The sequence below is a fragment of the Glycine max genome, chromosome 13 (genome assembly GCF_000004515.6).
Source record: "Glycine max cultivar Williams 82 chromosome 13, Glycine_max_v4.0, whole genome shotgun sequence".
Lineage (NCBI taxonomy): Eukaryota > Viridiplantae > Streptophyta > Magnoliopsida > Fabales > Fabaceae > Glycine > Glycine max.
Window position 1 is genome coordinate 40625475 of NC_038249.2, and position 14217 is coordinate 40639691.

The 14217-nt window shown below is 33.2% G+C and overlaps 3 protein-coding genes across 6 annotated transcripts; all 3 read left to right on the forward strand.

Moving 5' to 3' along the window:
- The first annotated feature begins 481 nt into the window (after positions 1 to 481).
- LOC100790623 (flagellar radial spoke protein 5) lies at positions 482 to 4759 on the forward strand. Of its 2 annotated transcripts, none has more exons than XM_003543389.5 (9): positions 482 to 896; positions 2443 to 2527; positions 2706 to 2822; positions 3068 to 3132; positions 3223 to 3311; positions 3399 to 3478; positions 3611 to 3722; positions 4021 to 4140; positions 4268 to 4759. In XM_003543389.5, the coding sequence occupies exons 1-9, from the start codon at positions 587 to 589 to the stop codon at positions 4451 to 4453; spliced, it is 1164 nt and encodes a 387-aa protein (XP_003543437.1). In that variant the 5' UTR covers positions 482 to 586; the 3' UTR covers positions 4454 to 4759. The 2 variants fall into 2 exon arrangements, with proteins under 2 accessions (XP_003543437.1, XP_006594943.1); XM_006594880.3 differs by lacking the exon at positions 482 to 896 and adding an exon at positions 1785 to 2160.
- A 430-nt stretch (positions 4760 to 5189) lies between these two features.
- Positions 5190 to 9481, forward strand: LOC100791151 (uncharacterized). Of its 3 annotated transcripts, none has more exons than XM_006594882.4 (7): positions 5190 to 5504; positions 6045 to 6158; positions 6305 to 6454; positions 7084 to 7157; positions 7396 to 7514; positions 8610 to 8693; positions 8817 to 9203. In XM_006594882.4, exons 2-7 carry the CDS (start codon positions 6152 to 6154, stop codon positions 8851 to 8853), a joined length of 471 nt encoding a protein of 156 aa, XP_006594945.1. In that variant the 5' UTR covers positions 5190 to 5504; positions 6045 to 6151; the 3' UTR covers positions 8854 to 9203. The 3 variants fall into 3 exon arrangements, with proteins under 3 accessions (XP_006594945.1, XP_006594944.1, XP_003543438.1); XM_006594881.4 differs by lacking the exon at positions 8817 to 9203 and adding an exon at positions 9251 to 9481 and having other exon boundaries at positions 5193 to 5514; XM_003543390.5 differs by lacking the exon at positions 8817 to 9203 and adding an exon at positions 9251 to 9481 and having other exon boundaries at positions 5194 to 5504.
- Positions 9482 to 10927: 1446 nt separating this feature from the next.
- Positions 10928 to 12384, forward strand: LOC100791682 (60S acidic ribosomal protein P2B). The gene is made up of 4 exons (NM_001378518.1): positions 10928 to 11004; positions 11098 to 11187; positions 11857 to 12086; positions 12185 to 12384. The coding sequence occupies exons 2-4, from the start codon at positions 11100 to 11102 to the stop codon at positions 12209 to 12211; spliced, it is 345 nt and encodes a 114-aa protein (NP_001365447.1). The 5' UTR covers positions 10928 to 11004; positions 11098 to 11099; the 3' UTR covers positions 12212 to 12384.
- Positions 12385 to 14217: the final 1833 nt, after the last annotated feature.

Consider the following 14217-nt stretch of genomic DNA (forward strand, 5'->3'; position numbering starts at 1 on the left):
TAGGGACACTAGGCTCGCTGGTTCAAATTTGGATAGAGGTGGTGGCTCAGGATGTTGGTGAGGTGGTGATGGGTTGGGTGGGATGTGAAGAAGGTGAAGGGAAAGAGGGAAAGAGGGAAAGGGTAAGAGTGTCTTTTCTCACATTCGTGGGGCCAATAACAAATGGAGTTGAGACCAATGACAACTTCCTAATTTTATTATCCTACGTTATTAATAAGACTTGTGTAATTACGTTTTACACCTCCATAGTTACTTCCTGCACCTAATATGGAATGTAAGACTACATTCTAGATTAGGTGTTCCGTTAATTTAAAAAGTTGTAGGAAGCAAATTTGGAAGTATAGAAAGTAATTGCCTAAGCCTTGTCAATGAACATGTACGAGCTTGCCTATCTGGCCTTTTTAAATAATTTGGGCCCAGGTATTTTTGCACAGTGGCACTATCGTCATTTCATAATTTTGAAGGAACGAGTGAACGAACAAAGCCATTCATTCATTTCTGGATAGTTGATTGATTTTACTTCCTTATCCTCTCTTCTTCTTCTTCTCCCGCTCGCGCCTTCTGTCTCAATCTCAATCCACCAGAAATGGCAACAATAGTTAGCCACCACCACCGCCTATTCTCCGCCGCCACGCGCTTCAATTCCACTGGCAGAGACTCGCGGCGGCAAAGGAGCGGCGCAAACTCGGTCCGGTGCGCTGACGTAAGCACGGTCACGAGCGAGAATCAGCGAGTGACGGTGAGTAACAGGAGCGATTCGCTGGAGATATGCCGCGTGCTGAACGGAATGTGGCAGACCAGCGGCGGATGGGGCCGAATCGACCGAGACGACGCCGTCGAGGCTATGCTTCGCTACGCCGACGCCGGCCTAACTACCTTCGACATGGCCGATCACTGTACGTTCTCTCTGCTCATTTTCTCTCTACTCGCAATTGCTTCTTGCTGACGTGGAGCTTTCCGGTTGGCCTGTTATTTCTCTTTCCCTTGCTGCCTGTGATTGAATATTAGATTAAGTGATCAATTGAATGCATTCAATGACTTTCTTTTTTCTCTGTTACTGTGTATACTTTCTTGTTGTTACTGTGTGTACGTACGTAAGTAAATGGTATATGAAAACATTAAATATATTTTATTACAGTAAACGTGTTAAATAATTAAAAAATGAGCATTATGTTTTTATATTTTTATTAATATAGTTTTTATTTTTGTATTCTTACTCTATCCATATAGATATGGATTAGAAATTTCTTTTTTGTTGTTAAGAGTTAATCATTAAATAATGTTATTTGTTATTAATTTTCCTAATACTTTATAAAAAAATATTGAATAAAAAAGGAAACATATTTATTGTTTCAAAATATAAAAATATTATTTTTTTCCTTTTTTTATTAAATAAAATGACTATTTATTATTTAATTTAGAATTATTGTTAATTAGTAATTCTCGTTTAATAATTATTTAATTTTCGGCAAATGGTATATATTTTCTAAAAATGTAAAATTATTAAAAACAGAAAACTATTATTTAAATATTTATATAATAAAATAATTAATACAAATGTATAATCTATTAATTATTTCTTAAATTAATATCTTTAAAATATTAAATAAAGACTATTTAATACTTTTGTAAAATTTTATCAACTTAACATAAATGTCAATTTTTAATTTGTTGACATTATTAATGCATGAATTATTTATTCTAATAATAAAATTAAAAAACGGAAAAATCACATAAAATTAAAATGATAAAAACATATGGTGGAGGGCAATGGATGCTGATAAAGGATAAAGCACTGACGAAGCGACACTGTGACCGTGTTCTGCTAGAGCTGTTATAGGCACTTGAGCAATTTGGAAATGTCGGATTTATTGCGGCATTCTTTGAGCAAATTCACTTTCAGTCCAAATGGAACACCAACTGGGAGAGAAAAAGTAACGGTAAAACATAAGCATCTGAGACCATTTCAGTGTGTGCTGACACAGGATAACAGAAGCATTGTCGTCAAGAATGGCAATGATTCATTGGATATATGCCGGGTTGTGAATGGAATGTGGCAGACGAGTGGTGGATGGGGCAGAGCCGATAGGGATGATGCTGTTGATGCTATGCTTAAATATGTTGATGCTGGCCTCGCCACTTTTGATATGGCTGATATATGTATGCAACTTAGCTGCTTCTACTTGCTTTATGTTTGAACCATCTTAATGTACCCTTTTAAGGAAATCCCTTGGCTAAACTCTGAACTGAAGTTATTCGTTAGAGGAATAGAGAGTGATAATTGATTTGTCATGTTCAAATTTGAGTGTCTGATGTGATTATTGGATCTTTCAGATGTGAATTCTTCTCAACATGTGCTGCATTTTACAAATCTGCTTAAAGGTTATGACTTATGACCTTTTAGAATTGTTTTCTCATTCTTGTGTTCTTCGGGCTTTGCAGATGGACCTGCTGAAGATCTATATGGGATTTTCATTAATCGAGTTCGTCGAGAGCGTCCTGCTGAATTGTTGGAACAGGTCAGAGGGTGAGTTGATTATATGACTACATATTCTTTTCTTAATTGTTTTTTCTACTTGAAGAAAATGCAGTTACTTTGGATGGGCATTTGGCTAGTAGCATCCTACCATAATACCATATACTTCTAAATTGTTAGTAAAAATAAATGAAACTGTTTTCTTATCAAATTGTGTCATTTGATGCAGTCTCACTAAGTGGGTTCCTCCGCCAGTTAAGATGACTAGTAGCTATGTAAGAGACAGCATCAATGTTTCAAGGAAGAGAATGGATGTGGAATCCTTGGACATGCTTCAGTTTCATTGGTATTTAATTCCTCTGTATTGTGGTTATTTGATCTATAATTATCACGGTTCAAGCTGCATAATTCTTCAAATTTTTAGGGAGAATCATAACCATTAACATAATCCATGACATATAATCATCCATTTTGCTTATTTACAGAAATAGTGAAAAGAACGCTTAATTTCCATTATCTAGCTAAAATAATTCTAATTCTCTGAAGTTAAGGATTCTTGTGACAATTCTCCTCTATCACTATTGGGTTTAGGTGGGATTACTCGAATCCAGGCTACCTGGATGCACTAAAACACCTAACAGATTTGAAAGAAGAAGGTTAGTTTTGTTTCTGCTTAACGGTCACAAATTCACTTATGAGTTCATGTTTCTTGCTTTGATCAAACTACTTCAGTTAGCTCTGTACAGGTAAAATCAAGACTGTGGCTCTGACAAATTTTGATACGGAGAGATTACAAATTATTCTTGAAAATGAGGTTCCTGTTGTAAGCAATCAGGTAAATCCAAATGCCTTGATTCCTCTATTATCAGTTCTTTTAATAATTACTGTTAGTTCGTGATCCTTATTGGTATTTCAATGTCAGGTGCAACATTCCCTTGTTGATATGCGTCCCCAACAGAGAATGGCAGAGCTTTGTCAGCATACAGGAGTCAAACTTATAACGTATCTCTCTCTTTCTCTCTCATAAAAATAAATTATTTCAGCCACAGAAAATAGTTCTCCTAAATATGAAATGAAAGTTTAGTAAAAGAAAACTACAACTTTTTCCACTTAGTAGATAAGTTTGTGATGCAGGTATGGAACAGTAATGGGTGGTCTGTTGTCTGAGAAGTTCCTTGACACCAACATAGCTATTCCTTTTGCTGGTCCTGCAATAAACACTCCCTCCCTCCAAAAGTACAAAAGGGTATGATTTCATGACCACCATTAGTTATTTGGAGGTAGTTTAAGAAACATTTAGCACCTTCATTGGTGTTCTATAGAAAGTTGCTATTGCTTCTAAATTCATTGTATTGTAAAACTAAGATAAGCAGTTTAGGTAAGATGGTAAGGCAAATGGAAATTGTCAATGATAAATAACTCTGAATCAATATGTAGGTTATAGAACAATTCAAGTTGATGATTGATGCTTTCCCTGCATAAGAACAATTTTTTCCTTGTTAGTTATATTCATGTGTTTTCATATACTTTGCATCCGGTGGCAGATGGTAGATGCTTGGGGAGGATGGAGTTTGTTCCAGGGACTGCTTCGGACTCTTAAACAAGTAGCTTCTAAACATGGCGTATCGATCGCAACTGTTGCTGTGAAGTATATACTAGATCAGGTGAATTTGATTTTTTCTCTCTCCAAGAATTTGCTGTTCTTATTAATTTAAAACCTCATTCTCATGCTACATATTGGACAAGCCCTGGTATATATCCATTTTATTTTGGTTCTTGTCAAACATGTAGCCTGCAGTAGCAGGATCAATGGTTGGTGTCAGACTTGGCTTGGCAGAACATATTCAAGATACCAATGCTATCTTTTCACTTGTTCTCGATGAAGATGACGTGAACAGCATAAGAGAAGCCACAGCGAAAGGAAAGGATCTGCTTAAAGTGATTGGTGATTGTGGAGATGAGTACAGGCGTGCATGAGTCATGTTGGCTTATCAACCTGGTGAAGTGCTTTAATTTATATAGGACAAGGGGATGGAAAAAAAGGGAGGGGGACACAGGAAAAGTGTTCAAGCTCAATTTTTTGTCAGTTGAAGAATTTGTGTGTAATACTTTTATGGATTACCCAGTAATGATCAAAAGACAAAATAGATGAAAGGAGGAAGTAATGTATTCTGTAGTATATATCTTGTGAGATTTATGCAAACTTTCCTCACATATTGGCCACCTCAAAGTATAGAAACTTTGGTGAATCACTGAACAAGAATTAGACATTGCTCTGTTTAAGTTGATTTTTGCATGGAAGGAAGTAGTCAATGATCCATCGTGCCAGCTTTGCTTTAAGTCTGTTTAATAACGAATACACTAATACGATAAATTATTTCTATATTATTATCCAATCTTATATATGAAAATTTTGTTTATTTTCATAGTGTTATATTAAAATTTTAACGCTAAAAGTGCATTAAAATTAAACTATTTTACTTTTATGATTTTTCGTACTAAGCTTTGAAACTCAAAAATAATGTTGACATTTTTTAATAATTAAAAAAAGAGAAAATATTTTCTCAAACTAAGGTCTAATTGTTTTTTTTATTTTTATGTTCTACAATAAACGAATTAATTAACCAAAGATTGAACTTTAAGACAAATGAATTTTAAAAAAATAAATCAAAGAAAAGTGAAGGAAGAAAGGAAAAAAGTAGTATTTAGGATTAGTTAGCATTGGAGAAGGGAAACGTAGCAGAGACTAGACCATATACACGAGTATATAAAAAGCATAAAAAATGGCAGATGAGAATGCCAAAAGTTCTACAAAACCCCAGCAACATACACGTAAGCATAAAAAACCCCATAACTCATAAGCCCAATAATAATAATCTTCAGCTCAGCTCCACGAAAAGCAACCTTAATAATCTTAGGAAGTGATAAATCAAAAATCCAACTAAGAACCGAGCTAGTTTTCCTTTTACGTCCTCTGATTCCGGCTACGTACTCGCATTTCACTTTCCTTACTCTTATCGAGAGTGAGGTAATTTAAGGTTTTAATTTTTTATTATTTCATTTCACTTTACGTTGGTGTATTTGTTTTTATTGTTGTGTTGGACTTGTCTTTGCTTCTGATATACTATACGAGAACTAAGAGATAGAAGCAAGGATTATTATGGCTTGGATTTTGTCTGTGAAAAATTACTCCTACTGAAGCACTAAACCTAATCAATTATGCATGCCCATAAGGTGTTTGTAAAAATGTTTGAAACACTTAGTATGTAAAGGTGGAGGAATAGTTTAGTCATTTGGTACTTGTAGCATTCTGATTTACAAAAAGAGACGATTTTATTTTTCCTTCGCTTTTTTTTTTTTTTTTTTTGTGGGTGGGGGAGCAGGGGGGAGAAAACACTTACAATGGCAATAGGAAACCCTTGTTAGTACTTGTAGTTTTACACCCGTTACTCTTGTCAGGCCAGTGCGGGAAGACATCAAACAGTCCCTCCTTAGCTCACCTGTCATCGCTACCTAACCATATCAATTATAATACTAATATTGTAATTCACACTTAATTTTGTTTCAGCAATTGTATCCCGTGAGGTGTGATTTGTAAGCTGCTACAGTCAGAAAACGAACAGAAGAAACCAAAACTGTTGCATTTTTTTGCCGAAGGATTACCAGGAAGCAACCATGGATGGTATGTCATCTCAGACTCAATCATACTATTTACTTCATTGTCATGTTAAATTGTTTTGGTTTGGGTCACTTGCCTTAAAACCATAATGAAATGGTTCAAATGTTTGGAAGATGAAAAATGTTGATAAACTCGTGTGTGGATTTCAGTTGATGCACAGCCAACGATGGATGAAACAATTCTGGTTGGTGATGATTTAATGACAGGTCCTCCATCACCTGTAGTACCACCGGAAATAGCCTCCCATGTACTCCAAGGTGTTGATTTGTGTGATGGAATTCTCAGGAATCTCTTTCTCTGTAAGTCCCACTTTTATTAACCGTGTGTAGATGTTCTTTTTGTTAATTCCTTTGCTTGCATAAAATGAGAGACAAATTCACTAGAGTTACACATAGGATAGAGAAGGAAGAACATCGAAACCATAATAATTATTGTGTATAAAAAAATAAGGAAATTAAATGCATAGAAGAGAGAATAAGAATCACATGCTTAATTTTTTTAGCTTTATCATGCAACAATATTATTTTTTAATTATTGAACATTTATCATAAAATTCAACCTTAGAAAAAAATAAGCTCTGGGATTTGTGTTTTTATTTTAATTTGATAGCTGTGAGTAGATGCAACGGTATGAATTAAGCAGTTGTTTTCGTAATTAGAATTGAGTGGGGACATCAGCTCATGGGATTTTGTATGACTTTACATTTAAACAAAGTGAATAACCATGATGGTCTTCATTATCAACACTTTTTTGGGTATGACCATACAGGAGAAGTTAAAGGATTAACTTCAACTAGGTTCCATCTACTGATAATGCCATGAGTCAACTGTTGACAGAATACAGATATTTGTTGTTTGTTTTAATATTAGATTTCTGTTGCAACATTGTTGTATCTGAACATCTTATAAGCTTTATCTAAATCTTGTAGGCTTGCAAATCAATGACATTGAACCATTTTGTCAAGATGAAATTGCTTTATATAAACAATGTGCTGAAAGAAGGGTGAGACCATTGTTATCACACATCTGTTACAGATATTCTTTTATTTGTTCTTTCTTCCTCCTTCCTTCATCTCTTCCATTTTACTACTACAACTCATAACTTCTTTGAATGATTTTTAATATGTGTAATATTTACTGATTGCAATTGTTGGAGATTAAGATTTAGGACAATTCCTTCAGTTTGTTACATCTACCGTCACCTTTTCTGTTTCATTTCTTTTTTTGAAAAAAAAATGCAGGATAAGGAGATAAGGAAGCGGCTTCAAGATAGTGAATTCAAATTAGGTTCATCAATGCCTCTAGATGAAGCCAAGGGGAGGGCCTCTCAGCTTGAAGCAGAAGTTACATCATTGGAGAGGTATATTCAAATAGTCATAATGTGATCCATGTTTAGTAAATAGTCTAGGATAATTCTTTGCTTTACATATCCCGAAGAAGCATAAAGCAAGCTTATAATAGATCCTTGAAGAATGTTTCTTCCTAAGATTTCAAACCACAAAAATTCTGGAGAGTGCCATCTGTAAACATGAACATCTTTTATGACTAAACATTTCAGTGCTTTTATTTTGAGGAAGCTGCAGCAGCATCTTGCTCTTCCAAAAGTATTATTGGACTTATCCCCAAAGCACAAGTGATGCTAGAGAAGAATATTTGTTCTTATTATTTTGTCATTTGGGCTTCAAATGAATATTTAAGAAAAAAAATTCAATATTGAGGACTAATAGTTTTTTCTTTTCAAATTGGTCACCGATATCTAAGAACGTTGTTATTTTATTGAGGTATGTTATTTTGTACGGAACAGAATGTTTGGCGGTCAAGAGTCAACATGAGACTAAAGTAGGTGTAGCGGAGATGAGGATGTTGCGGTGGATGTGTGGTAAGACTCGACAGGATAAAATTAGAAACGGAGTTATTAGAGAGAGGGTTGGAGTAGCGCCTATTGTAGAGAAGATGGTGGAAAATAGACTTAGGTGGTTTGGACATATAGAGAGAAGACTGGTAGACTCTGTAGTGAGGAGAGTAGACCAGATGGAGAGAAGGCAAACAATTCGAGGCAGAGGAAGACCCAAAAAGACTATAAGAGAGGTTATCAAGAAGGATCTCGAACTTAATGATTTGGATAGAAGTATGGTACTTGATAGAACATTATGGCGGAAGTTGATCCATGTAGCCGACCCCACCTAGTGGGATAAGGCGTTGTTGTTGTTATGTAATGAACTTCTATAAAATAAATTTCTTTAAGCATTAATAACTTGAACCTACATTTGTAAGTGCCCCTAAATTTCCTTTTAGTCTTCAAGATTTCTATTCGCTGTGCCAATTTTGGCACTCAATCACGCACTTTGAACAATATATCTATGTCTTCAGTATCATGTGACACTTGGGTGTATGAATGTGATGCTAGAATTTTCAATCTCTGGACATCTTATGTACCTTCATTTCAAATGTATAGGCGCCTAATTCTTGCTAATGGAGTTGAAGGCGTTGAAGGTTTCCGTCAAAGATGGAGCTTACATGGCCGCCTTACTGATTCCAAGTAAGGCTTATCATCCATAATTGTGTTTTTGCAATATTTTTATCTGGGTCTCATGCTATTCGAGAAAAGCCTTTTCGTCATATTAGTTGTCAATCATATTGGCTGGTTTTATTGGCTACCCAGGTGTGTGATCCATAGATCTTGGAATTTCAGTTTCTAAATATCATTCAACAAATTATTGCTATCAAGCATGATTATTTGATTACTAAATGGTTTGGGCCTGCCCTTACCGTAGTTATTCATATGGAACAATGGACAAGGGTCTGATTAGCAGAGTGTTTGGCAAACTGTTTGTGGGTGGCAAATGTAGGTCGTGGGAAGTGAGAAACATAATCTCGGAGGCTGTCCATTGGATTTCCAAACTTGCACTAGATAGGTTTACGGTTTACCTGTTGCAAAGTGGTGTCAGCATCTGTTAATGCCCATCGTTTGCAACAACTAAATATTAATTGTTTTATTTTCATGTGGTTGATTGCTGGTACTATGTATGTAAATACTCTTCCCTGCTTTTATTTCCTTTGCGCAGTTGTACTTTGCTAAATGCAAATTTTATGCAGAAATAGGTTGCAGTTCTTAAAGCAAGGCATAAATAGCAGAAAATAGGGTTGATTCCATTGGGGAATCAGCTACCAAAAATTGACTCTTGATGTGAAGATTGAACCGGCATGGGGGTTGCACCATGCCTTGCTCGTCCTCCCAATATTTTAAAATGACAGAATTTCTATTACTTTTTTACCATAATTTGTATGACATATCTACATGTATTAGAGCTTTTTTTTTTTTTTTTTAAATACAATACTCAAATGATAAATCAACCAAGATTCAGATAAATTCTAATAAATTAAAATAATATTTTACTCTCCAACACTAAAAAAATTCTTAATAACTACCCTTGTCCAATACTTGTAATGCAGTTTGCTTATCTTATCACCTGAAACTCGTTTAGGTTGAAGAAAAACCTTTAAACCTCCTCCCTGTTCCCCTAACAAAACTTTTCTTGAATAAAAATTGAGTCAACCCCTTCAATCGGCCCTTGTCTGGTATAATTGCTTTGATAGGTTTCTTTTTTTTTTTTCAATTCCTATGAATTTTTTATTTAATTAATTTAATTTTTTATTTGTTTTATTAAAGTAACAAAAAGAAGCCGAAAAGGGACAATCAAAACCCCCTAGCCCACCAGCCCAACTGTGATGGCCGTCTACATTTTTTCAGGGTATTACTTAAATGCACCTCATTATTAAGGTTAATTAGTTGTCTCTTTCTTTATGAGTTTATTGACTCCTTAAAGAATATAAAACATTTCAGTAAAAAAAAATATAAAACATAATGGCTATTTATTTTCAGAAAATATTATCAATTTTAAATTCTTATTTACAGTTTCAACAAAAATATCTCATTATTTTCATTTTATTTTCTATTTTCAAAGATTTATATATAAAAAAAGCAAAAATAATAATAAAAACTATTTTCACAATTTCATATACAATATTTGAAATTAGGAAATAATGTCAAGATGACGTGATATTTTTATAACTAAAAATAAATAAATAAAAAACTTTCTTAAGACAAAGCTCCCTGAATTTTTTAATGTATGTAAATGAATGATTTTTACATATAAGATATCATTTCAAAATATTTTAATTTAATTAAAAACAAAGCAAGCCGTTTTATTTACATATTTATTTGTTTTTGTATTCCAAATGAAACCTGCATATTTACATTAATGAATATGTTATTTATAAGGTTTATTTGAATAAGCCAAATTTGTTTTTTCATCATGCTTTATTCATAAGTTAATTTTTAAGAAAATTATTATATTAATTTTTTAAAAGATAGTTTTTAACTTATGGATAGGCTAACTTTAGCTTATAGAAAAGTTTATTTTATTTTATTTTTATTTATATAGAGGCTTCTGCAACATAAATAAAAGAATTGTTTTTTTATTTTATAAAATTTCTTCTTTAATGATTTTACATCATCTGAATTGTTGAACAATATATTTTTTTGGTGAATTAATTATTGAACAATATAAAAACAATAAAATAATCCGTGGAAACAAATTGTATATGTCAAATATTAGGGGGGGGGGGGGGGGAATGAAAGAAACTGAAAAAAAAAGTTAGAAGTTTACCTAAATGTAAGGAGGGGCATAACTGGAAAATAAAAAAAAAGATGAAAGCCAAGAGCTGAAAACCCTAGTTATATATTATGCGTCTCCACTCCAGTCCACTCCTGTGCCTCTCGTCTCCCTTTGCACAAACCCTAACACCTAAAAGCCAGAAGAAGCGAAATCGTAATCGCAATCTAGCGGGTGAGTTTTCTTTCTCTTACAACCATTTTCAATTGCACGTGTCGTTGATCTTCGGTTACTAACAATTGTTGTTCGCCCTGATTTTGAATTCAGATATGAAGGTCGTCGCTGCATACTTGCTCGCAGTGTTGGGAGGGAATCCATCTCCTTCTGCCGATGATATCAAAAACATCCTCGGCGCAGGTCCTTCCTTTATCCCAATTTCTCTTTCTTTTTCTCCTTTTTTTTAAATATATTATGATGATTATTATTATTATTTACTTATGGGTTAATGGTTGAATGCTGAACTGGGTTTGCAATAGTACTTTTTTTGTGTTCAATACTAGAATCTGGGAGAAAATTTACCTTATTTTAATGTTGTTAGTTTGGGATTTGTAGAATTGATAAGTAGGAAACTGGAATCACTGTGAGAATGAGATGTAGTATGATATTTTTCTTCTCAAAGCTATTGGTGATTAAATTTGTAAGCTGTTGATTTTAAATATCGGTTGTGGTCACATTGTTGTTTCATTGTGTTTGTTAATATTGTGGCTAATTGCTGACAAATGCAGCCAATGTGGTCCCAATTGCTATCGCGGGCAGTTAATAATCCTTGATGTTGCGGGTCAAATCACGCCACTGACCGTTTTTTAAAACCTTTAGTCAAGTGTAATTTTCTGGTTGACCTGTCTTTGCTGTTTTACCTATCTATTCTTGTCAAGGGTTTTTGTTGTGCGAGGAAATGTAATTTTAATAATTAGGATCATTTTTTTTGTTGATGAGTTTATGGAGTCTATGTTTAAGTGAGTAAGATTTTGATTTTGAATTGTTTGGAGTGATTGTTTTTGTGGGTTGTTCTGTTTTGATTTATAGTTGGAGCTGAGGCTGAGCATGAGTTGATTGAGTTGCTCTTGACCGAAGTCAAGGGCAAAGACTTCAATGAGCTACTTGCTAGTGGAAGTGAAAAGATTTCTGCAGTGGCTGGTGGTGGTGCAGCGGTTGCTGTTGCTGCTGCACCAGCGGGAGGTGCTGGTGGCGGTGCTGCACCTGCTGCCGAAGCAAAGGAAGAAAAGAAAGTAGAAGAGAAGGAGGAATCTGATGATGTAAGGTTCAAACTTTTGGCAGTAATTGTTAATTTGTTGTTGTTTAGTAAATTCACAATTCTCTGCTAATTATTCTATATATCTTCTTTGGTCTGCAGGATATGGGTTTCAGTTTGTTCGACTAAAAGGTCTGAAGTGTTTTTTGTGTTTTTACATTTGGAGTTCTATTTAGTATTTTATCCCAATCACAAGGTTTTGTTACCTGAGTTACATATTGTTTTAGGTTTATGGGTTTTGCTTCTTCACATTGGAGACAATGTAATGTTATCTGATATAATTTAGTAATGTTTGAATTTAATTTTTTTGACCTTGGTTATTTAGAATCTGAAATGTTTTATTCATCATTGAAATTACTTTCATTTTGAAAAAAACAATTAAATGTGTTTTTAAACATCAAAGAATAATCAGAATCTAGAAAAGAGTCAAATTTCTGACTATTTTGTGGAGTAGTATTTTTTATAGCTCCTTCTATATAATATAGAGCTCAAGTTATAATGTACTTTTCATAAATCTCTGAACTAAATCACTTGTATCTTCTCAATCACTTTTCTTAAAGTAATCTATTTCAAAAGTTTTAACAAAGGTCTCTTAAAATATATTTTGCTGTTTACCATAGTAGGTTTTCTGTTAACCAAAGGGCCCCTAAAACATATTTTAACGGAATTGTTTTGAACTGATTCAAATTGTTTTTAAGCATCATTTATTTTGTTACTTTTGGTTCTATTTTTATTTAAAAATAAAGTTTTGCGTCTAAATTATTTGAATCTTTAATATCAGTTCTTTATCACGTAAAACTTCCAATTTTCTTAAAAAGAGTAATAATGGCCTTTTTTGGTGTACAGGTTATGCGGTACTAAAGTTCAGTAGAAATACCGAAAAAAATCATGAGATTTAGTATAGAAAAAATTAAAGTTATAAATCCTACAATTTTCACTATCTAAAGTAAAGATTTAAATTTGTTTATGAAAAAAATAAATGTTAAGGAAATCAGAATTTAAAAAAATGGTGAAAGTCTCGTACGTACACCGAGAGAAGTGATGATGATTCTGTTAACGTGGCGCAACCTGCTACCCACCTCACGCACCAAGTCTCGCACACATCAGCTGCAGTGAACCGAAACAGTATTTAGAGCAGTAACTAATTTATTAGTCGGTTTAATACTAAAATTATGCATCTAACCACGCTAGATTTTATTTTATATATACACATCTACATTTATTCTATTTTATTTATATATTTTATAATTTCTCTTCTATTTCTATTTACTTTTTTTGAGCCTTTTCACATTCAAAATAACAAAAAGAAGGAATCTGTTTTGTGTGCAAGTCCATGGTGTGTAAGCATCTTGATTCTCTTTCGATGTGTACTGTGTTATTTCACTTGAAAACTTCATCGCTAAATAATGACCGATGGAGTATTGTTATATTATAAATACTAAATTAAATACTCTTCTAAAAATATTATTTTATTTCTCTGGTCATATTATTTTTAGACAGTCGTCAATACATAATAATAACATAATCACAAGTGTTAAAACTTAAACGCTTCCAAAAGATAAAAAAAAAAAGAACAAAAATTATACTAGTTCTTGGGTATTATTTGTTTTCTGCATTTTTTTTAAAACGTTGATATATAAAACTGGATGAATACGTTAAATGCCTTCAGTTATTATAACATACTTCTTTCAATATTCATTTCTATTCTCATGACGTATTGTAAAAAAAACAATAAAATAAATGTAGGTGTTTATGTAAAAAAAAATTGAGGTTAGGTGCATAATTTTAGTATTAAATTGACCAATAAATTGCTTACTGTTCTAAATATTGTTCCATTTCACTGCAGTGGATTTCCACTAATTGCTGACTCCATGTCAAGCAATTCTTTATTTGGTTAATAGTTTAGTTAACCATTAATATAGAAGCAGTTCACTGAACTATACACTAGTTCAGATCAATTTTTTTATAGAAAAATTTAGTTATTTTTCACCAGTTCAGTTCAGTATTAAATCAGTTCAATTCAGTTTTTTTTTTCAGCCCTAGTTACTATTGAGAACTATGATCAAATAATAATTATTCCTTTCTTTACCGTTTGAAAGATATTTTTAATATTGCGGAGTAGGTTTTCAGCATGT